At 47.6% G+C, this 22,330-nt stretch overlaps 1 protein-coding gene across 3 annotated transcripts in view; it reads left to right on the forward strand.

Annotated features, from left to right (window-relative positions):
- DPY19L4 (dpy-19 like 4) overlaps positions 1 to 21,149 on the forward strand; it is an 85,391-nt gene extending 64,242 nt beyond the window's left edge. For all 3 annotated transcript variants that reach the window (XM_044294261.1, XM_044294264.1, XM_044294262.1), the window contains 4 exons: positions 2,009 to 2,091; positions 12,629 to 12,761; positions 14,658 to 14,816; positions 17,538 to 21,149. In XM_044294261.1, coding sequence (XP_044150196.1) covers positions 2,009 to 2,091; positions 12,629 to 12,761; positions 14,658 to 14,816; positions 17,538 to 17,702 — 540 coding nt within the window. In that variant the 3' untranslated portion in view covers positions 17,703 to 21,149. The remainder of the gene's footprint in view (positions 1 to 2,008; positions 2,092 to 12,628; positions 12,762 to 14,657; positions 14,817 to 17,537) is intronic.
- Positions 21,150 to 22,330: the final 1,181 nt, after the last annotated feature.

Genomic DNA, 22,330 nt, shown 5'->3' on the forward strand with positions numbered 1-22,330 from the left:
TTTTCATGACTATGTGAAACAACTGAAAATATTCTCGGTTCTTCAAAGTAGCCACCTTTTGCTTTGATTACTGCTTTGCACACTCTTGGCATTTTCTTGATGAGCTTCAAGAGGTAGTCACCTGAAATGGTTTTCACTTCACAGGTGTGCCCTGTCAGGTTTAATAAGTGGGATTTCTTGCCTTATAAATGGGGTTGGGACAATCAGTTGCGTTGTGGAGAAGTCAGGTGGATACACAGCTGATAGTCCTACTGAATAGACTGTTAGCTGCTTTTTTCTTGCCATAATACAAATTCTAAGTAAAGAAAAACGAGTGGCCATCATTACTTTAAGAAATGAAGGTCGGTCAGTCCGAAAAATTTGAAAACTTTGAAAGTGTCCCCAAGTGCAGTCACAAAAACCATCAAGCGCCACAAAGAAATTGGCTCACATGCAGACCACCCCAGGAAAGGAAGACCAAGAGTCACCTCTGCTGCGGAGGATAAGTTCATCCGAGTCACCAGCCTCAGAAATCGCAGGTTAACAGCAGCTCAGATTAGAGACCAGGTCAATGCCACACAGAGTTCTAGCAGCAGATACATCTCTAGAACAACTGTTAAGAGGAGACTGTGTGAATCCGGCCTTCATGGTAGAATATATGCTAGGAAACGACAGGCAACAAGCAGAAGAGACTTGTTTGGGCTAAAGAACACAAGGAACTGACATTAGACCAGTGGAAATCTGTGTTTTGGTCTGATGAGTCCAAATTTGAGATCTTTGGTTCCAACCACCGTGTCTTTGTGCGACGCAGAAAAGGTGAACGGATGGACTCTACGTGCCTGGTTCCCACCGTGAAGCATGGAGGAGGAGGTGTGATGGTGTGGGGGTGCTTTGGTGGTGACGCTGTTGGGGATTTATTCAAAATTGAAGGCATACTGAACCAGAATGGCTACCACAGCATCTTGCAGCGGCATGCTATTCCATCCGGTTTGCGTTTAGTTGGACCATCATTTATTTTTCAACGGGACAATGACCCCAAACACACCTCCAGGCTGTGTAAGGGCTATTTGACCATGAAGGAGAGTGATGGGGTGCTGCGCCAGATGACCTGGCCTCCACAGTCACCGGACCTGAACCCAATCGAGCAGAGTGAAGGCAAAAGGGCCAACAAATGCTAAGCATCTCTGGGAACTCCTTTAAGACTGTTGGAAGACCACTTCAGGCGACTACCTCTTGAAGCTCATCAAGAGAATCCCAAAAGTGTGCAAAGCAGTAATCAAAGCAAAAGGTGACTACTTTGAAGAACCTAGAATATGACATATTTTCAGTTGTTTCACACTTTTTTGTTATGTATATAATTCCACATGTGTTAATTCATAGTTTTGATGCCTTCGGTGTGAATCTACAATTTTCATAGCCATGAAAATAAAGAAAACTCTTTGAATGAGAAGATGTGTACAAACTTTTGGTCTGTACTGTACTAGGACACAGCTCTGCCCTCAATATGATGATGTCTAACCCTGTCAAGGGTAGGGGGGAGTATGCAGAACATGCGGGGTGTTACAAAAGCAGTTCTCTAAGGATTGAGTCCTGCCCCCTGGTGCTCCAGCGTGCTCACTTGCATATGAATAAAAACACCGATATCTCTGCAGCTGTTTAGCACGATGAGCCCTACCAGGCAGTATGCATGGTTTAATAGCGTTGATCGTGCTGACACAGCTTCTTTAATGGTAGATGATAATCCTAGCAATATCTTTAGTGAGGTAACCACTTTGTATGCCAGGTATTGATTTGTAGTGATACGTATTTCTGTAGTACATTCCCTTTGATCTAATCTTGGACATAACTTTCCTTTGTCTTTGGTAACTGTTTATTGCACATCTAACAGTCTGGCAATATGACCACATAATTGCACATGGCTAGAGCCACTGTGAGCAGTCGACAAGATCTTACACCTGTGTGAATGTGGCCCTGTATTTCGGGATCACAGTACCATCATATGTTGTGTAACGTTTTCTATGTTCCACAGTTCTTACCCAAGATTGTTAGTGAATTTTCAGAGCTGGAGGAGCACTACGAGTCTGACACAGTGGAGCTCATGAACTGGATAAAGTAAGTGCCTGCTGACAATACTCTGAACAGTGTTACATCGGTGAAAGCTACACAGACTCTTGAGTATTTGCCATATACTTTCCTGTACATACACTATATGGAGAAAACTATTGGGACACAATTTTAAATAATTGAATTCAGGTTTCATTCAGACCTATCGCCACAGGTGTATAAAATCCAGCACTTAGCAATGCAGTCTGCCTTTACAGGCATTTGTAAAAGAACTCACTGAATTCCAGAGTGGTACTGTAATAGGAGGTCACTGCTGCCAGAAGTCAGTTCATAAAATGTCTTCCCTCCTAGATATTCCACCATCAACTGTGAGTGGTATTATTGTAAAGTGGAAGGAACCACAGCAACTCGGCCATAAAGTGCAAACCACATAGTACATCAAGTCACCAGCACTCTGCTGACTCCATAACTGTAGAATCTAAACCAATTCTAGCATTAACATAAGCACACAAACTGTGCACCGGGAGCTCTTTGGCATGGGTGTCCATGGCCGAGCAGCTGCATGCAAGCCTTACATCACCAAGCACAATGCCAAGCGTCAGATGGAGTGATGTAAAGCACATCACCAGGAAGCGTGTTCTGTAGAGTGAGGAATCGCACTTCTCTATCTGGCAGTCTGATGGATGAGTCTGGGTTTAGTGAATGCCCGGAGAACGTTACCGGCCAACTGTAAAGTCTGGTGGAGGAGGCATAACGCTATGCGGTGGTCTTTCAGGGGTTGGTCTTGGTTCCTTAGTTCCAGTGAAGGGAGTCTTAATGCGTCAGCATACCAGGACACTTTGGACAGTTGTATGCTTCCAACTTTGTGGGAACAGTTTGACTGTTCCCCACTGCACAGAGACAGGACCATAAAGGGATGGTTGAGTGAGTTTGGTGTGGAAGAACTTGACCGGCCACACACCGCCTCCACCCTAACGAACATCTTCAGAATGAACTGGAATGGAGATTGCGAGCCAGACCCTTAGCTGCTAGGGGAAACCAACTCCATATGAAAGCCTATGTATTTAGAATGGGATGTCATAAAAGCTTGTGTAGGTGTAAGGTGTAGGCGTCCCCACACTTTTGTCCATATACTGTATGTATCTTGTCCTGATGATTTTTGGCTACTTGTTATTTTTTTCATCACTAGTACCCAAAGTGAAGGTGCAAATTCTGCAGGTTCCCAAATTTCTTTGACATGTGGGCTAACTGCTTAAAGGGATTCTGTCACCTCGTTTTAGCTTATAGAGCTGCGGACATGCAGGGCTAGATCGCTGCTAGTATGTCCGCAATATACCGGTCCCATTAGGCTGTGTACTTTTTATTGTGTTTAAAAACTTATTTTATAGATATGTAAATGAGCCTGGTAAGAGCCCAAGGGGCTGTACTAACCTTTCTGGAGCCCAGCCACTCCCGCTGTGAAGGAGCCCAGCACCGTCTGCGTCCTCCGAATCGCCTCCTTCACAGTTAGATCGCCGTAATCTCGCCATGCGCAGGGAAGGAACACTATACCGGCACTGCTCATCGTGAGGTTACGGCAATCTAACTGAAGAAAGGAGGAGATTCGGAGGACGCAGGCGTGGCTGGACTCCAAGAAGGTTCGTACAGCCCCTTGGACTCCTTACCAGGCTCATTTACATATCTCTAAAATAATTTTTTAAACACAATAAAAGGACACCGCTTTATGGGACGGGTATATTGCGGACATGTTAGCGGCGATCTAGCCGTGCATGTCCACATCTCTATAAGCTAAAACGAGGTGACAGAATCCCTTTAAGGCTACTTTCACACTGGCGTTTTGGCTTTCCGTTTGTGAGATCCGTTCAGGGCTCTCACAAGCGGTCCAAAACAGATAAGTTTTGCCCTAATGCATTCTGAATGGAAAAGGATCGGCTCAGAATGCCTCAGTTGAGTCTCCATTCCACTTTGGAGACTGATACCAAAACGCTGCTTGCAGTGTTTTGGTATCAGTCTGATGAAACTGAGCCAAACTGATCCATCCTGGCACACAATGTAAGTCAATAAGGACGGATCCGTTTTCAATTACACAATCTGGCAGAATAAAAAACTTTTAATGATGTTCAAGACGGATCCGTCTTGGTTATGTTAAATATAATACAAATGGATTTGTTCTGAACGGATGCAGTTGGTTGTGTTAGGCTACTTTCACACTAGCGTTCGGGGCTCCGCTTGTGAGTTCCGTTTGAAGGCTCTCACAAGCGGCCCCGAACGGATCCGTACAGCCCTAATGCATTCTAAATGGATGCGGATCCGCTCAGACTGCATCAGTCTGGCAGCGTTTGGCCTCCGCTCCACTCAGCAGGTGGACACCCGAACGTTGCTTGCAGCGTTCGGGTGTCCGCCTGGCCGTGCGGAGGCAAACGGATCCGTCCAGACTTACAATGTAAGTCAATGGGGACGGATCCGTTTGAAGTTGACACAATATGGCACAATTTTCAAACTGATCCGTCCCCCTTTGACTTTCAATGTAAGTCAAAACGGATTTGTTTGCATTATCATGAACAAAAAAAATATTTCTCGCCCAGTTTCCTTGGGGGACACAGAAGACCTTGGGTATAGCTCATCTCCCTAGGAGGCGTGACACTAAGTGAAAACTGTTAAGCCCCTCCTCCACAGCTATACCCTCAGCCTGGAGAGAGAGACTGCCAGTTTTTTGCTTAGTGTCCAAGGAGGCAAGACACTCCCTGCTCTGCAGGGCTCTTTTCTCCTTGTTTAAATTTTTAGATTTTTACTTTTTTCTTTCTTTTTGTTCCAGATCATCAGGGACAACAGAGACGCACTAGACCTCTCTGTTCTCCCGGGGTTGAGCTGCGCCAGTGCCGGTCACCGCACTGCTGCCTCCCCCACAGAAGGCAAGGTGGACCAGGGCAGCCCAGCTCCCCTGCATCCCGCCAGCACAAGGGTCGCCCGCACGCCAAGCCCCTCTTCCAGCGTCCTGCCACTACGGTGCCAGTAGCTGAAGGGGCGACCCTGCTGGAATGGACCGAGGGTGAAGACGGCTGTGGTAAGAGAGTGGCTTCTCCAGCCCTACGTCCCCCACCCAATGGTCTCCTGCGTGCCTGACCCCCATACTGGGCCTCTGGACCCTTCCCCTGCTGGACATAGGCTGGCCCCTGGGGTGCCGCTGTGCGGCAATCTGCTCCTCTTTTCTCCTGGCCTCATGGGACATGCTGCTAGTGAGGGGACTATATCCTGAGCTCTCCGTCTCTGGGTCCCCCCCTGGCATCTGGGCTTCCCCCCCATTTCGCCTGATCACATTGGGCTTACCGGAGGGGCAGGACGCTGCAGTGGAGTAAGGAGGACCCCTTACTCTTCCGGCCGGCGGGGTGGGCTCCCGCGGCCAGCGAGCCGCCATTTCGGCCCTCCTGTCTTTTCTGGCGGCGGGGTGGGCTCCCGCGGCCGGCAAAACCGCATTTTGGCCCCTGTCTATTCCGGCCGGCCGGGTGGCTCCCGCGGCCAGCAGAACCGCCACTCCGGGCCCCTGTATCTTCCGGCCGGCGGAGGGGCCCCCGCGGCCAGCGAGCCGCCATTCCGGCCCTCCTGTCTCTTCTGGCGGCGGGGTGGGCTCCCGCGGCCGGCAGAACTGCACTCCGCGCCCCCCTCTCTTTCGGCCGGCGGGGTGGGCTCCCGCGGCCCGCATTGGGCTTGACTATGCCCCAGCAGGTGCCGGTCGGCGGGGCTCCGCTAGTTGGTCCCAGGCTTCGGGCCTGCTGGGCCGCAATCCCGACCGGCCTGCGGGGTGGGCTCCCGCGGCCGGTTTGAACCGCCATTCCGCCTCAGGTCCCGGCGGTATGACGGGCCGGACGCCGCAACTTTAGCCCCCGGCTTCGCGGCCTACTAGGCCGCAATTTTCCGGTCTCTGGTGGAGGGGGCGGGAACTTCTCCAGGCGCGATTTTTTTCCCGCCTGGAGGTTCCTCCGCCCCCAGGGGATCGCACGCCGCCCTCCAGGCCGGATCCCTGTTAACCCTTTGGGTACAGGCCGGCTCCCACAAGTGGGTCTGTATAGTTAGCCCTCCTTTTTTTCTCCTGGTCTTCTCAGGGCCCCTATATAGTGGCTCCCCTTTAGCCTCAGAGGCTGGGTTTTAAATTAGATAAAAAAAAAAAAAAAAAAAAAAAGTTTTATAATGATAAAATAATTAATAATTGATCATGATTTCTATTGGGCTGCGCAGGACGCTGCAGCCTCATCAGTAATGCTGCATGTCTGCATGTCCTCTTTCCACAGGCGGCATGGTGTTGCGCTCCCAGCCTGCGTCGCTGCTAGGGCATTTCCCCTTTTAGGTGGTTTTTTTCTTGCCTCTTCCAGGATACGGCGCTGGCCAAGTGCATTCGGACCTTCTGTAGGCAGCATTCATCGTCTCTCCGGTTATGGTGCCTGCCATGTGCATTCCCCCCCTTCCTAGGCGGGCTACTGCACTCCCCCTGGCTGGCCATGTGCATAACCCCCTTCTTAGGCGGAATACTGCACCTTCACCGGATACGGTGCTGGCCATGTGCACGACTCCCTTCCATAAGCGGAACGCTGCACTCTCTGGTTTTGCTGCCGGCCCTGTGCGGGACCCCCTTCCTGGGCGGAACGCAGCACTCACTGGATTCGCTGCCGGCCATGTGCGTGACCCCCCTCCTGGGCGGAACGCGGCACTCTCACTGGATCTGTTGCCGATCATGTGCATGACCCCCTTTTTTAGGCGGAATACTGCACTCTCGCCGGATACGGTTTTGGATATGTGCACATCCCCCTTCCATTGGTGGAATGCTGCGCACTCGCTGATGTGCTATGATGTACTATGTTCTTATGCTGCACTCACTGGTTTCGCTGCCGGCCATTTCTTAGGCGGTATGCTGCACCCTTGTTGGATTCCCTGCCGGCCTTAGGTATGCCTCCTTCCCTCAGGCAGCATACATACTTCCCTCTGTCGTTGGTTGTTTCCTCGCAGGTACGTTGCTGGCCACGTGCATGTATCCCATACATGGCAGGGTGCTTGCGCTCTCGCTGGATCCGCTGTCGGCCATATGCATGGCCCCTCTTCCGTAGGCGGTGTACGCACTCTTGCTGGATTCTCTGCCAGCCCGGGGCATGCCTTCCTTCCTCAGGCGACATGCACGCATCCTTAGTGACTGTGTTTGTCTCTTGCCAGTACATTGCTGGCAATGTGTATGACTCCCATGCATGGCGGTGTGCTCGCACTCTCCCTGGATGAGATGCTGGCCATGTGCTTTACCCTCCCTTTTTCTGGGCGTTGTGCTACACTCTCACCGGATACATTGCTGGCCAGGAGAATGGCCCTCTAACATGGGTGGGACGCTTGCACTTCCATTGGTTACGGTGCTGGCCTTGTGCATGACCACCTCTCACTTCAAGGGCAGAATTTGGCACGCTCATGAGATTCACGGCTGTCCTTGTATGGCTGTGCTGGACTTGTACATGTCCCCCTTCATTGGCAGAGTAGTTGCACTCTCGCTGAGTTCAGTGTTGGGTGTATTATTGCACACTCATTTAATGCTAGGATATCCCTGTGCATGTTCCCCTTTCGCTAGGTGGACCTCCTGCGTTCCTGCTGGAATATAGGGTAATGTCCTGCTTCTCTGAAGTAGGTACGGCCTTAGGCATCACTCCCTTTTGGGACGGGTCTTTGCACTCTTGCCGTCTGCTGTTGGCCAGGTACAATTTCCCCCCTTTCGGGGTGGGCTGATTGCGTTCCTTCGCATGCTATGCTAGGTTTGTGCATAACTCCCTTTCAGGTTGCACTTTGCAATTCCGTACATGCTGGGGCACTCTGGGACGAGCCCCCCCCCCCCCCCTTTTTTTCTAGGTGGGTTGGCCTTCTCGCTGCTTACGGGGCTGCTCGTACGTATGCCTCACCTGCTTCCTGCGGCATACCTTTGTTTCTTGGGAGACGATGCTTGCCGCCAGCCTTGCACTCGTCCCTAGGGAGTTCATTCTGTCCTCCTGACCGGACAGGCTCTTTTGCTCTCTGCTGCACCGAGCTGACAGGGAGTGTTCGTGGGTCCTAGATGCATGCCCATGCGTCCTTCTGCGGCATTACTTCCCTGCGCTAGTGGTCACATGGTCGAGAGTGCTGTTGTCTGCGGCGCCTCTCGAATTCTTCGTTGACTCTGGCAGGACTGTGGTTCCCTTGCCTGCTGCAATTTCCTCCTCTTCGGATGCAGTGTGGTATGAGTCCTTCCTCTTGGCGCCTCTACGCTCCTGTCTGATCTGCTACCGGGTTCGGGCTGCTCTTCTCGGGAAGGTCACCCGACTTCTCTTGGGTGCTGGATTACCCAGGTCCGGGGACCTCCGCCTTGGGTTCTTCAAGGTATTCGCCTTCTGCGAGACGGTGGACTGGGCGTCTCACAGTGTAGCGGATTCTGCTTTTGAGCTGTCCTATGGCTTCCCTGTTGCCCACTCCTCCTTTCGGTTGGAGGGTGTGTTGTCGGCCTCTGTCTCGGCGGCCTTATCTCGCCGGCTTTGTTCGGCTCCCGCTCTATACGAATCACTCCGATGTGGCTTCTCGCCAGCCTTCGGAGGCTGTATTTTCACGGTCCTCCCCTCTGGGGAGAGCATGTTTGTTTATGTGGATGGTTCCGGTGTTCCTTTTGGCCTCGTACCGTCTCCCTTGTTCACGCTGGCTGTATTAGCTGTGTGCCTATTTACCGAGTCTACCGCGTTCTGTCCCCCCACTGAGTGCAGATTGCGTGGCCCGTTCTAAGACGATGGTCCTGATGTAGACTTACCTTCTCGATGTCTTGGGGGGACTACCTCGGTCCAGGTTGTCCTTTGGTCTCCCTCACCGGGACTGTACAACGTGGTTGCATCGGCATGGACTTTAGCCTGCCTTCCCCTGGCGTCTGGTGGATCCTTTGGGTTCTTTCCCTCTGTCCTCTGCTCCTCCACTCGGGTGGATACGGGACAACGTTGTTTGAGGGCCGACGGGGCTAGTTTTGTCGACCCTTGTGCCCGTGTTACTGGTCTGCGCCTGATCACATTGGGTTTTCGCCTGCTTGCCAGGCGACTGTCCGCTCCTGGCTGTGTTTCGTCCAGGATCTGTCGTAAGACTTAGGTTTTTTTTTTTTTTTTTGACTGGGGTTCTGTGGGAAGCTGTGCATTCCCCACACTGAAGTTCTTTCCCCATGGTTCTGTCTTTTCCTTGAGGTGTCAAGTGTCGGCGCTGTTCTTCCTCTTCCAGCGTTCCCGGCCCTCTGGCCTGCCAAGTCCTTCTTCCTCGGAGTGGCTCTTTGGTTCCTCTGTACTGTCCTTCGGTACCGCCCTGGGGACTGTATTCTGAGCTCTCGGCGCTCCAATCTTGTCCTTGGAGCCGTTACAGGAGTTCTCTCTATCCCTTCTGTCCTGTACGGTCGTGTTCCGTATCGGTCGTGTCTCTGACGGGTGCCAGATTGGCCTTTTTTGTTGTTACGAGCTTTCTGTCTTTTCCAGGTCAGGGCTGTTTCTGCATCCCGTTTCTTCCTTCCTTCTGAAGGTGGTGTTTGCCTTTCGCTTCAACACCTCACCTATTTGGTCGTTGTTTGGGCCTTGCCGTTTTTACTTGGAGATCTCCGACTCTTGCAGACGTTCGGCCTCTTGGGTTTCCAGGAGGTCTGTGCATAGGGTTGACAGACTCCAGGGTGGTTTTCCTCCGCTTGATCAGATTGGCTATTGCTGAGGTTACCGCACCTAGGGCAGGATTCTGTCGTTGGTGTCACCGTTCCTTTCACCAGAGCGGTCGGTGCCTCCTGGGCTGGAGGCATTGGGCTTCGGCTGTGCATTTGGGCACGGTGGCCACGGGTCTGCCTTGCACGCCTTACTGAGTTTCTACAGGGTGCATGCTCTGACTTTGGCGGATGCTGCCTTACCCCGCCTGGGTTTACAGGCGGCGGTTCATTGATGCCTTTCGGGTGCTTCACCTTGGTGCTGTGGTCCCTCCCCCTTTTGGACTGCTTTTGAACGTCCCAAGGTCTTCTGTGTCCCCCAAGGAAACTGGGCGAGAAAACGAGATTTTTGTATAACTTACCAGTAAAATCTCTTTCTCGCTCTTTCCTTGGGGGACACAGCACCCACCCATTCATTGTTTTTTCTCTGTGCGTTTTCCGAGTTTTTGTTACCCGTTGGGTAGTTGGCTTTTTGGTTCCTTGTTGGTCTTTGCCTTTTCTCACTGCTTGGACACGCAACTGGCAGTCTCTCTCTCCAGGCTGAGGGTATAGCTGTGGAGGAGGGGCTTAACAGTCTTCACTTAGTGTCACGCCTCCTAGGGAGATGAGCTATACCCAAGGTCTTCTGTGTCCCCCAAGGAAAGAGCGAGAAAGAGATTTTACTGGTAAGTTATACAAAAATCTCGTTTTTTCCGTTCTGAACGGATCTAAGCGTTTGCATTATAGGTGCGGATCCGTTTGTGCAGATACCAGACGGATCCGCACCTAATCGCAGGTGTGAAAGTAGCCTTAACTGAACGGATCTGTCCATGACGGATCCGCACAAAACGCAAGTGTGAAAGTAGCATAAGCTGTGTTCACATTTGCGCTGTTTTAATTTTTTTCTATTCCATTATAGGAGAAACAAACATAATGGCAGTGCCAGATTTGTCACGTGACTGGCACCAATAGGGGCGCACTGGCCATAGACCCTACAGGGAAAGTTGCGATGCCCAGAGGACCACCCAATCCCTCATGGCTGCCGGCTGGGTACATAACTATCTCATGCTCTCAGCATTAATTAATGTAGGAGCATCAGGTACTAATGCACCTGACCAACAGCCGCAAGTTGCAGATACCCTTCTGAATTCAACTGTATCATTATCCTCAGGACGGTGATGCAGTTGAATACTGTGGAGAGGGCGGCAGTATATTCTGCTGCACTGTGGTATTTGATTCTGGTGGGGCAGTATTTTGTGCTGCACTGTGGTATTGCTGTCCCAGAGTTCTGTTGTCCCTGTCTAATTATGCTGGCCCTATCTATTGGTGTTGCACCTCCTTTAATCACTTTGAACCATTCTACAACATGAGGCCACCGTTAGGTTTTTTTCAGGGCCACTTTAAAGAGGACCTGTCACCGATCCTGACATTGTGAACTAAGTATACAGACATGGAGAGCGGCGCCCGGGGATCTCACTGCACTTACTATTATCCCTGGGCGCCGCTCCGTTCTCCCGCTATGCCCTCCGGTATCTTCGGTCACTAAGTTATAGTGGGCGGAGTCTGCCCTTGTTCTGCTGTAGCGCTGGCCAATCGTAGCGCAGAGCTCACAGCCTGGGAGAAAATAACCTCCCAGGCTGTGAGCTCTGCACTGCGATTGGCCAGCGCTAGAGCAGAACAAGGGCAGACTCCGCCTACCATAACTTAGTGACGGAAATTTCCGCCTACTATAACTTAGTGACCGAAGATACCGAAGGGCATAGCGGGAGAATAGAGAGGCGCCCAGGGATAATAGTAAGTGCAGTGAGATACCCGGGCGCCGCTCTCCATGTCTGTATACTTAGTTCACAATGTCAGGATCGGTGAAAGGTCCTCTTTAAAGGGACTCTGTCACCACTTTCTAACCCCCACTTTTAAAACTATAGTTCTGTCCATGGAGCCCCTGTGATTACAATGGTGTTGTTATATGCGAAATCCGCTGTCTCGTTTTGATAAAAAAAAACTTTTATCTAACCTGTCAATCATGAGGATAAGGTGCCCAGGGCGTTTCTCCTGGTCTGAACATGCCGCCCGCCGCCGCCGTTGGTGCCCAGCTCCTCCTCTGATCCTTTCAGCGCCGCCTGAATGTGAAGAAATACGCCTCCGGCTCTCCCTCAGTCCCCCCTCCTTTTCTAAAATTTCGCACATGCCTGTGCCTGATGCGCCCGTGCGGACTTTTCGATTCAGCCTCATTGAGCGAAGTGCGCATGCGCACTTCGCTCAACCTCCCGATAACACGAACACTGCCGCACGCGCGGGATCTTAGAAAAGGAGGGGGGATGAGAGAGAGCCGGAGGCGTATTTCTTCACATTCAGGCGGCGCTAATTCAAGGCAGAGGAGGAGCTGGGCACCACCAACGGCTGCGGCGGGCGGCATGTTCAGACCAGGAGAAACGCCCTGGGCACCTTATCCTCATGAGTGACCGGTTAGATAAAAGGTTTTTTTATCAAAACGAGCCTGCGGATTTCGCATATAACAACACCATTGTAATCACAGGAGCTCCATGGACAGAACTATAGTTTTAAAAGTGGGGGTTAGAAAGTGGTGACAGAGTCCCTTTAAGGTCCCAGACCATCCCTGGACACCAACGGCACCAGGCAGACTTTATTGACTATAATGGCGTCTGTCAGATTTTTGTCATTTCTCCAGAAACACATCAGATGCAATGCATAGCAAGTATCCAGCCATATATTCTATACCTTCCTGTCATTATTACAGGTCTGATAGCAGCATTACTACAGCTGACCGCTGTCTATAGGGCTGTATGCAGGGTTGTTCCCATAATTACAGAATTCATGAACGATGTGATTCCTTAAAGTACGGCCATCTCATACTGTGCTATTTTCTTCTCTCTCCAGAAGCCAGGCTCCCCTTACCGCAGTGTTTGCTGGAAGCCCTCAGCTGATGGGTGCTATAAAACTGTGCACCGGATGGATGGTGACGAGCTTACCCGTTTACAACGATGAAGACCTGATGCAGAGAAATGAGAAGGTAATTCCCAGAATTAATTTATACATTTAAACGGATTGTTTCTCATGAAGACAACCTCTATACGTGTGACCTACATGGGACCCCTGTCTGTGACCCAAAATGTAGATCCTTTTTGTAAGACTCTTTCCATTTTGGCTGCCTCGAGCCACCCTTATTTAGTGACCGTTGTGTGACATTATACTTCCCCTGATGCAGATGTCTGTTTTAATAGCTTTATGCGTTCCCCGTGTAATAACAATTACAGAGCATCTAGAATGAATGAATGAATGAATTGCTAGCAGTCTGCAGTAAGGGTGCAGAGGGGAGTCTGCAGTAAGGGTGCAGAGGGGAGGTAACCAGTTGTAGGTGTGTACCTGCACAGTCTGAAAATAACAGCACTGATTGGATCGAGTCAGACTGTGCAGGTACCCCCCCCCCCCAACTGGTTACCTCCCCTCTGTACCCTTACTGCAGACTGCTAGCAATTCATTCATAACTTCTAGTAGAAATAATAAAGGAACGGCACAACATAGAGTCATAAGAATAGATGCTCCAGAATTGTTATTACATGAGGAATGCATGAAGCTATTAAAACAGGCCTGTCAGGAGCGGTGAATGGTCCCCTTTAAATTGATTTTGCTGCCAGATCCAGTTTGTTCAGTTTCACAGACTGGACACAAAATCTCAGCTTGCAGCGGTTTTGTGTCCAGTTGAAAAACGCAAGAAAACGTAAAGGAATGCATCCTAATCCAGTGTTTCCCAACCAGTGTGCCTCCAGCTGTTGCAAAACTACAACTCCCAGCATGCCTTGACAGCCTTTGGCTGTGCGGGCATGCTGGGAGTTGTAGTTTTGCAACAGCTGGAGGCACACTGGTTGGGAAACACTGTCCTAATCAGTTCTGTCCCCATTGACATTGAACAGGTACCATTTTGGGCTGGTTTTGAGATCCTCTACCGGATCTCAAAACCGAAAAGCCACAACGCAATTGTGAAACGGCCCATACTGTAAACTAGTATAGCATAGCATCACAACGAGAGAGAGATTTGTGCTGCTTCTGTATTCTAGTAAACGCTCAGCACCGAGAAGGCAGTAGTAGCCTCAGACTGTTAACACCCGTGTTCCTAATCCTATTTAGTGACATCAAACAGAGGTCCTGAAAATGGTGCAGATTTAAAATACGTTTTATTAGGAAGGTCGGAACTTTTCCTTACGCAATAACTGAGCTTTATTTACATCAAACCGTTAAAGCCCTTTAAATAACTTCACAAAGCGTTTTTCTTCATGTGTCCACTGGAGGGCGCCAGTTCACTTTGTCTGGTCATGGTAGTGTCTCCTCCTAGATGGGGGATCGGGCTGATGATTGTCTGTAGATGCCCATATGGCCCATGAAAGGTTATGGCTGTATATGTAAATTAGCTGCTCACGAGTAAGACTGCTTTCACACTTGCCACGTTTTCTGGTATTGAGATCCGGCAGAGGATCTCACTACCGGAAAAAAAAACGTTTCCATTCTGAATGGAAAAAAATCCATTCAGGATGTCTTCCATTCCGGCAGAATTCAGTTTTGTGACCGGACACACAACCGCTGCAAGCTGCAGTTTTATGTCTGGCACTGAAAACAATGTAAGTCAATGGTGACTGATCCGTTTTCTTGGGAGCCTAAAAAAACGGATCAGTCACCCATTGACTCTCAATGTATTTAGTGACAGATCAGTTTTTTTTTTTACGCTTTGATTTCACACAGCCTCATCCTAATGGGACGGATGCATCCTGATGTGCAAAATCAAAACGGATCCGTATAATTCCGGTATTGAGATCCTCTGCTGGATCTCAATACCGCAATTAACAACACAAGTGTGAAAGTAGCCCAAGTATGAATGGAGTAATAACTGAAATATCTATTTTCTTCCTTGTAGATGTATCAGATCTACAGTATGAGGTCGGCAGAGGACATCTATAAGATTCTTACCTCTTATAAAGCCAGCTATGTGGTGATAGAAGATTCGATCTGCAATGAGGTGGCCACAATGCGTGGCTGCAGAGTGAAAGATTTGCTTGATATTGCAAATGACCATGTAAGTCACTAGTAGATAACGCCACAAACTCCACCTGTCACTCCTTTTTTTTCCCTTAAAACTAAGAAAGTTGTTGCCTTAAAAATGCAAGTGACAAGAGTAGAAGCCAAATACCCTTTTGCATATGCAGTGGCGTACATAGGAGGTATATGTCAGGAAATACTCCTAACATATGCCTTTGACTGAAGGCTCTGATGAGATGTTAAAAGGGGTTGTCCCACGAAAAATATTCTACTTTTTTCAAACCATCACCTGGATCTGAATACCTTTTGTAATTGCATGTAATTAAAAATGTTGTATAGCCACTGCCTTATTCAGGGTATAGTAAGTGTAGCGCCACCTGCTGTTCGTTCTTTTACTTATTTCTCTGTCCACCCCGCCGAGATGGCCGCACATGCTCAGTTCCATCCTATAACTGCCTCCTGAGCTGTGATAGGTAGAGACTTGCAGCAGACAGGACATGCCCCCTGAGCCGGAAATGCCCATGAGCAGCCAACTTGATATAAATCTAGCAGAGCGACTGGAACAATGAGTGGGGAGATCTTTGTATCCAAGTGAGGTACAGGGCTGGTTCTAGCAAAGAGACTATACAATGTCTGATTTTAAATTTTTACATTCATTCTCCACAACTGATACTGTTTCAGTATTTTACTTACAGCCTTAGGGCTTACTCAAACAACTGTATGAATGAGTCAGATCCATCCCGCAATTTTGCAGAACGGGTGCGGACCCATTAATTTCTGTAATGGGCCATCCGTTCAATTTGCGGAACGCACACAGGCGGCATCCGTGTTCTGCAGAGCCGTAATTTGCGGACCACAAAACACGGTGCAGCCGTGTGAAGGCGCCCTTGTAGTAAATGCATGTTAGATTTTGAAAAAATTCTGCAGTTTTAATAGTGTTTATAAAAACATAATCTACAATTTGTGTACGCAACTAATGTGCAGAGCAATGTGTGTCTTTGTGGTTATAAACTACAAACCCTATGTACTCGCATCCTGCAGTCCATGGTTAAAGGATAACTGTCACACTTAGACCCTAATTTCAATTTTCATATATGTAGTTACTAATAACATGATATTCCAGAATCAGTTACTATTAGACTGACTTACCCTATATTTAATAAGATTCAGCCCTTAGTAACCAGTCTGCATAAAACTGCAATTTCACTATTCAGTTAAGATGGCCGCCACTGCCCTCACCCTGAGGCTAATCCCGCCTGCCCTCACTAGCCAGCAACAATAGCCCCCTAAAGGTGTCAGTAACCACAGCCCTCCCCCTAAAGGGTTAATCTCCTGCAGCACAAAGGGGTCCTCTTACCATATGTTGCTTTCATTTATACACTGAGCAGACGGCAGATCTCCCTTCCCTGGTCTGCGCTGCTTCAACTCTGCATTGTCCAGCTCTGCTGAGTGAGGGAGCGTCTGCCAAGCGCAGGGACAGGGAGAAGTGCACACAGCCCAGGCACTGTTATCAGCTGCTGGGGAGGACCTGGCTCTAAGCATTTACTTACAGTCCCTGGCTGTCTGTAATCTGACCTTGCACGCTGCGTGCTTCTGCGTCCTCCGTCCTTCAACAAATAGACGGACCTGCATAGCAACCTGATTTTAAGCACAGGTAAAAGTAGGCTGTACAGGGAACAAAACTGTGGAATTAAGGGGTAATTGAATACACAGTGAAAAGTTGAAATAGGGCCACCAAGGAGATATTAATCACCACAATCCAATACTCCCCCCAAAAAAAAGATGACAGTTATACTTTAAGTCTTAAATTTGGGCCCATGATCGGCTGAAAGGAACGCTCATCGCTGACCTATATAAGAGAACCAGCGATCAGCTCTTTTGTCAGCAGATCCTAAAAATGATCTGTTGCTGGCAGCACGTTGCCCCGCATCGGGCCCTGTCCAGTCATACTTGTATATCGTCAGTCGGCGCTTGTTCAGGGCTGAAACTACACCCTCGGACTACATTCACACTACAGTGGAAAGATGGCCATTAAACACATGCTCACTGTCAGTTTTTCATGACCATTCTGTATCCGTTTGTGCATCCATTTTCTGGCCTTTTGTCTGTTTTTAATGGCTGTCTTGCATCTGTCTTCATGGTCATTAAAGGGGTTGTCCGGGTATTTAATATTGATGACCTAGCCTCAGGATAGGTCCTGTCTCTCTTCCTCCGCTGTATGTCTATGGCTGCGCGCTGTCTCCTCATACGGCTGATCGGCCTGGTGTCGGACTCCCTCCGATCTGATGATGACCTATCCTGTGGATCTGTTAGCAATATTAAAAGCCCCTTTAAAAACTGGCATGAGAAATTAATGAATTTCATTGGTTTTTTTTTTTTTAACCATCCAAAAACCCCGCAGTGCACTCAGTATCTATAATAGCCCCCTTTAGTGCCCAGGTATCTATAATGCCCCGATTGTAGCCCCAGTATATGCAAGTCCCCCCCTATATATAAAATGACCCCCAATAATGTTCTCCTAGTATAAAAATTCCCCCATAAAGCCTCCAGTATAAATTAGACCCCACATGTCCTATTTTTTGACTGACACTTTTCACTGGCCATAAAAAAAAAAAAAAAAAGTGCCATCTGGATAGACCTATAGACTTTGATTGGTTCGGAAAACGGTTGTGTGAGTGTAGCCTTACTCTTACCTGTCTCCTCTTCCTACCCACCTGAGACTGTGCTCATTCAGATGTCTGTTCCCTGTGCTTGACAGGTGGTGAATGAAGATGGCGACGTCTTTGCCTATTCCAAATACGGACGATTCTGCCACGAGATCAAAATGAACTATTCTCCGTACGTGAACTATTTCACCCGGGTGTTTTGGAACAGGTCATATTTTGTGTACAAGATCAACACAATCATATCCTTCCAATACTGAAGAGCACAGCTCTGGAGGACGTCCTGTGCGGTTTTCTGCACAGCGCCAATCTTCCTCTTCCTGCACAACGCCGAGACGGTTTTGATACGCGGCGTAACTCTTATGCAATCGTTGGGTTGATGAGCAGCCCTGCCGGTAACAGGGGGGCCACAGAGGAGCACAGGGTTTGGAGCAGGGTCATCCCGAAAGGTCATAAAACCCGAAGAGTCCAAAGACGGCCCTGATCCAAGTCATTTTACTTCACTTCAGCTTTAAATTATTTTTTTTACATTTTCTTTTTAGTTTCCTTTTTATCTTTTTTGTTCTTTTAATGGTGATCTGTGTGTTTTCCCTGGCGGCCGTACGGAAGCGTAAACGACAGTGTTGTCTGCTCTTAGAAAACCCGATTACTTGTGGACATTGGTGATCTCTTTCCTGGAATCCAGGAAGATCGTCCATCGTCGCCTTGACGTGTCTGCTCTAGGAAATACTTGGGGCCAATGTGATTTAAAAAAAATTATAATATTGGCATTTTTGCACCAATTTTATTTTTTAAAGGTGCGCCACTGTTAATAAATTAGGAGCATTTTGATCTGTCTAAAAATCTGAAAATGAAATCTACACCTGTGAAGAGCAGTCATAGATTTGCTCCAAAATAGGCGCCATTTTCTCGCTGTCTTCTTAATAAGGGTTTCTAAAATGCTGAGGCCACGCTCCCTCCCTAAATCACGCCTGTATTTTTCAACTTCAACATTTTTTTTTTAACTGGTAAGTGGCGGGAAATTTTCAAATTTTTGCATAACTATAGCAGATTCCATGGCGCATATATCCTAATCCTATAGATAGTGCCTAGACCTGCAGCAGATGTATCACAGGGGCTCAGGCTGGAGGATAATGTGCTGCAGGGAGAGACATTTTCTCTCTGACTATACTTTACTTTTAGACAGATTTTTACGACAATCTCCACCCCTTTTCTTTAAGCCACACCCACTTTCCAATAAACCACACCTCTTTTCAAATACGTAAAAAACCTGTAGAAACCCTAGATGCGCCAATATGCGCTACTTTTTTGGCGCACGTAGATTAATAAATCTGGACCCGTGATTTGTGGGCATAAACTGTTGGCCCATGTAATCTCAATTCTGGAGAATTTTTTTTCGAATTTTTTTTTTGCATTGCTCTGTTCCCGTTATTGCTCCCGGAAATATATACATTTGTTTACAAAAGGGTATTACCTCTACTTTTGTCAGTAGGCAGTGTCTCTTCACACTCTGACCAATGTAATCAGCGCTGTGACAGTATCATAATGTGTAGGGCCACATCCTATTTCCAAGGGGATAGGTGACAGTCATTCATTTTTATATATGTATTTCCAGGAGGAATAACAGAGGAATTGCACAATGTGCATTTGTTTTAAAAGCTGCTCCAGCGTTAATATTTCATGGAGAATACAAGTATTTACAGAAACAGACCTGTCAGGAGAGGCGAAAGGTCCTTTATAGTGTGCAGATTTATCTTTGATGAACCCACACAAATATATCCGGAAAGTGTCCAGGTTTTGATGGTACACATGTAAGACTGGTATTGGGGTACTACTATTTATGCAATCTAATTATGTAGGGTAGTGCCAGACATACCGGAGTCTGACATGCTCAGTATTCTTTACCAAAATGAGTCAGACCGCCACCATACACATTACATCGTCGACTTACCTCTAATATGTATGGCCCACTGAAAGTGAATGTCCATATTTAAACACAAATTTTCTTTATTCAGAAAAAATAGGTAGAAAAATCTGTGCTGATTAATTTCTTAATATATCTCTATAGCATTGTAGGTCAGTTTTTAATACGGAGCTTCGAATCCCCTGTGTAGATAAATACAGGAGTTGAATGATGTCTTTCCTGCAGCCGCCACTAGAGGGAGCATACTGCCTTCTCGATTATAAAACAGTGTGCAGTAAGCTTTACTCCCCCTAGTGGTATCAGTAGTTCAGCACTGAATGTCAGACTTAAAACCAATATAATGTGAAAATGTGAACATTCACTTTAATGGCTCATTCAGACGGCCGTAGTGCTTTGCGGATCCACAAAACACGGATACCGGCCGCGTGCGTTCCGCAATTTGCGGACTGCACATGGCCCAACCATAATAGAATTGCAATCAAGAATAGTAGAAGCTCTATCGTTTCCGCGGAGCCGTGGAGCGGAACCACCATGTGCTGTCCGCATCTTTTGCGACCCCATTGAAATGAGTGGGTCCGCACCCATTCCGGAAAATTGCGGAACGGATGCAGTCTCATTCATACGGCCGTCTGATCGAGCCCTAAAGAGGACCTGTCACTGCTTCTGACGTGTCTGTTTTAGTAACTACTTGTATTCCCCATAAAGAATTCTTGGATATATTTTCTTAGTAGCCTCTTTTCCCTCTTATTCCTCCTAGGAATTTATGAAAACATTGACGAGTAAGTGTTAACATTTGGTGGTGTGTCCCTAAACAGCCTGGCATTGTCCAATCGCTGCTGACAGAATAGGGACACACCTCTTAGACGAGGGGAATAATATCAACCAGTTGTCAATGTATGCATTTTTAGAAGGAATAACAGAGGAACAACAAATGATGATCCAGACTGTTGGGATTTCATGCTACCTATTGTTCAGGCAGCATGAAAATGATGACAGGTTCTCTGTAAAACGTAATGTTCTGACTGCTTGCAGCCACCACTAGAGGGAGCTTATAAGCTTACTGCATACTGGACTCAATAATAAAATAAGCTCCCCTGCTCCCTCTAGTGGTGACTGCAGGAAGCCTAAGCATTGTGCCTATGCTGCATCAGTGCAGTGGATTGCAGCTCTGTGATGGAAAATCGATCGGACCCGTATATTCTGTGAATTGTTCTGCTCACACAAATGCAGTTGTTCCCTATGTATTGGAGGACATCCTCTTGTAAACTAGGAGAAGCAGGTCTTTCTGGTTGTTGGCCATTTGTGAATCTTCAGAAATTGCGGTATTGCTTACTTGTTTTGCCTTAGTAGCCCCTCTCCTTCCAGCTGCAGTCTACCTGTGCTCACCACTGCTTTCTGACGGACGCCACCATCATTACTGTAGTCGCTGAAGCAGAAGTGCCAACAATGGGAGGCAACCTTTTTCGAACGGAGATGCCCTTTAAAGGGGAATTCCTCACATATTATGTAAGAGGCCTTTCAGCAGACAGAAATAAATGCAAGGAGATAAAAATAGCAGCTTCTCTCTCAGCGCTTTAGATTACTGCAGGGATCTGGGAACAGGCGTATTTAGAGATCTCCATGTAGATTAAGCTGACTTTTACCTACCACCCTTTGGCGGGTTCTGTCACTTTAACACCTCTTACCATAGAATGCAGCACGTTCCCTAGAGAGACAAACAGATATTGATCTTTAATGGAATGTGTCCCTTTTATTTTTATTATAAAACCAGTTTTTTATACCTTTTTCTGTCTAAGCTGTTTTTATAGTTTGATATTTTAGACTTTTTAGTGAATATTTTACATTTTCTAGATCTTTATCGGTCATCTTCTCATCACACAAAGGATTACAATGAGAACACACACAAACACCACAATTCACAAAAACTGATGATGACCGCCTATCTCCTGCCCATCCCTGCACAATGACCGCTGCTTAGCTCACAGAGCATGCCCACAACACTATCCCATAGAAGTCAATTTCTCATCCCCAGTTTACAGGTTCTTATGGCCCATGTGGCTGCTTTGAAATACCTCTAAATACTATTACTGTAGCTTAGCCAAGATGGCCACCCCATAATCAAGTACAGGAAATAGAAAAAAAAATCTACAAACCAAATATAAGTACTAGTATCTGTTTTTAATTAATAAAAAAATTTGAAATGAAACATGCCCATTAAACTGGGTGTCACTACAAAGGGTATTTCCAGGATTCTGATATTGATAGCTTATCCTCGGCATAGGCCATCAATATCAGAACAGTGGGGTCCAACACCCCGCCAATCAGCTGTTACCTTGTAGCTCTGGTGCTGGAAGTCGGTGCCAAAATTACACAGCTGCATCCATTGTGTAGTGAAGTGTTTCCCAACCAGTGTGCCTCCAGCTGTTGCAAAACTACAGCCAAAGGCTGTCCAGGCATGCTGGGAGTTGTAGTTTTGCAACAGCTGGAGGCACACTGGTTGGGAAACACTGGTGTAGTGGATGGCGCTGGTCACTGCAGTGCTGCTCCCAATCGCTTTAGTGCTGCAGTTACCAGCACCATCCACTACACGGTGCATGGCGCTGTGTAGTTCTGGTGCCGACTTCCGGAGAAGCTGATCAAGTGGATTCAGGGTGTTTACCCCCTCTGATCTGATATTGATGGCCTATTCTACAGATGTCCCATTCTGTAGTAGCTCCAGTAGTACTATACAGGTCCTTCTAAAAAAAATTAGCATATTGTGATAAAGTTCATTATTTTCTGTAATGTACTGATAAACATTAGACTTTCATATATTTTAGATTCATTACACACAACTGAAGTAGTTCAAGCCTTTTATTGTTTTAATATTGATGATTTTGGCATACAGCTCATGAAAACCCAAATTTCCTATCTAAAAAAATTTGCATATTTCATCCGACCAATAAAAGAAAAGTGTTTTTAATA

Source organism: Bufo gargarizans, chromosome 5, assembly GCF_014858855.1.
Source record: "Bufo gargarizans isolate SCDJY-AF-19 chromosome 5, ASM1485885v1, whole genome shotgun sequence".
Classification (NCBI taxonomy): Eukaryota; Metazoa; Chordata; class Amphibia; order Anura; family Bufonidae; genus Bufo; species Bufo gargarizans.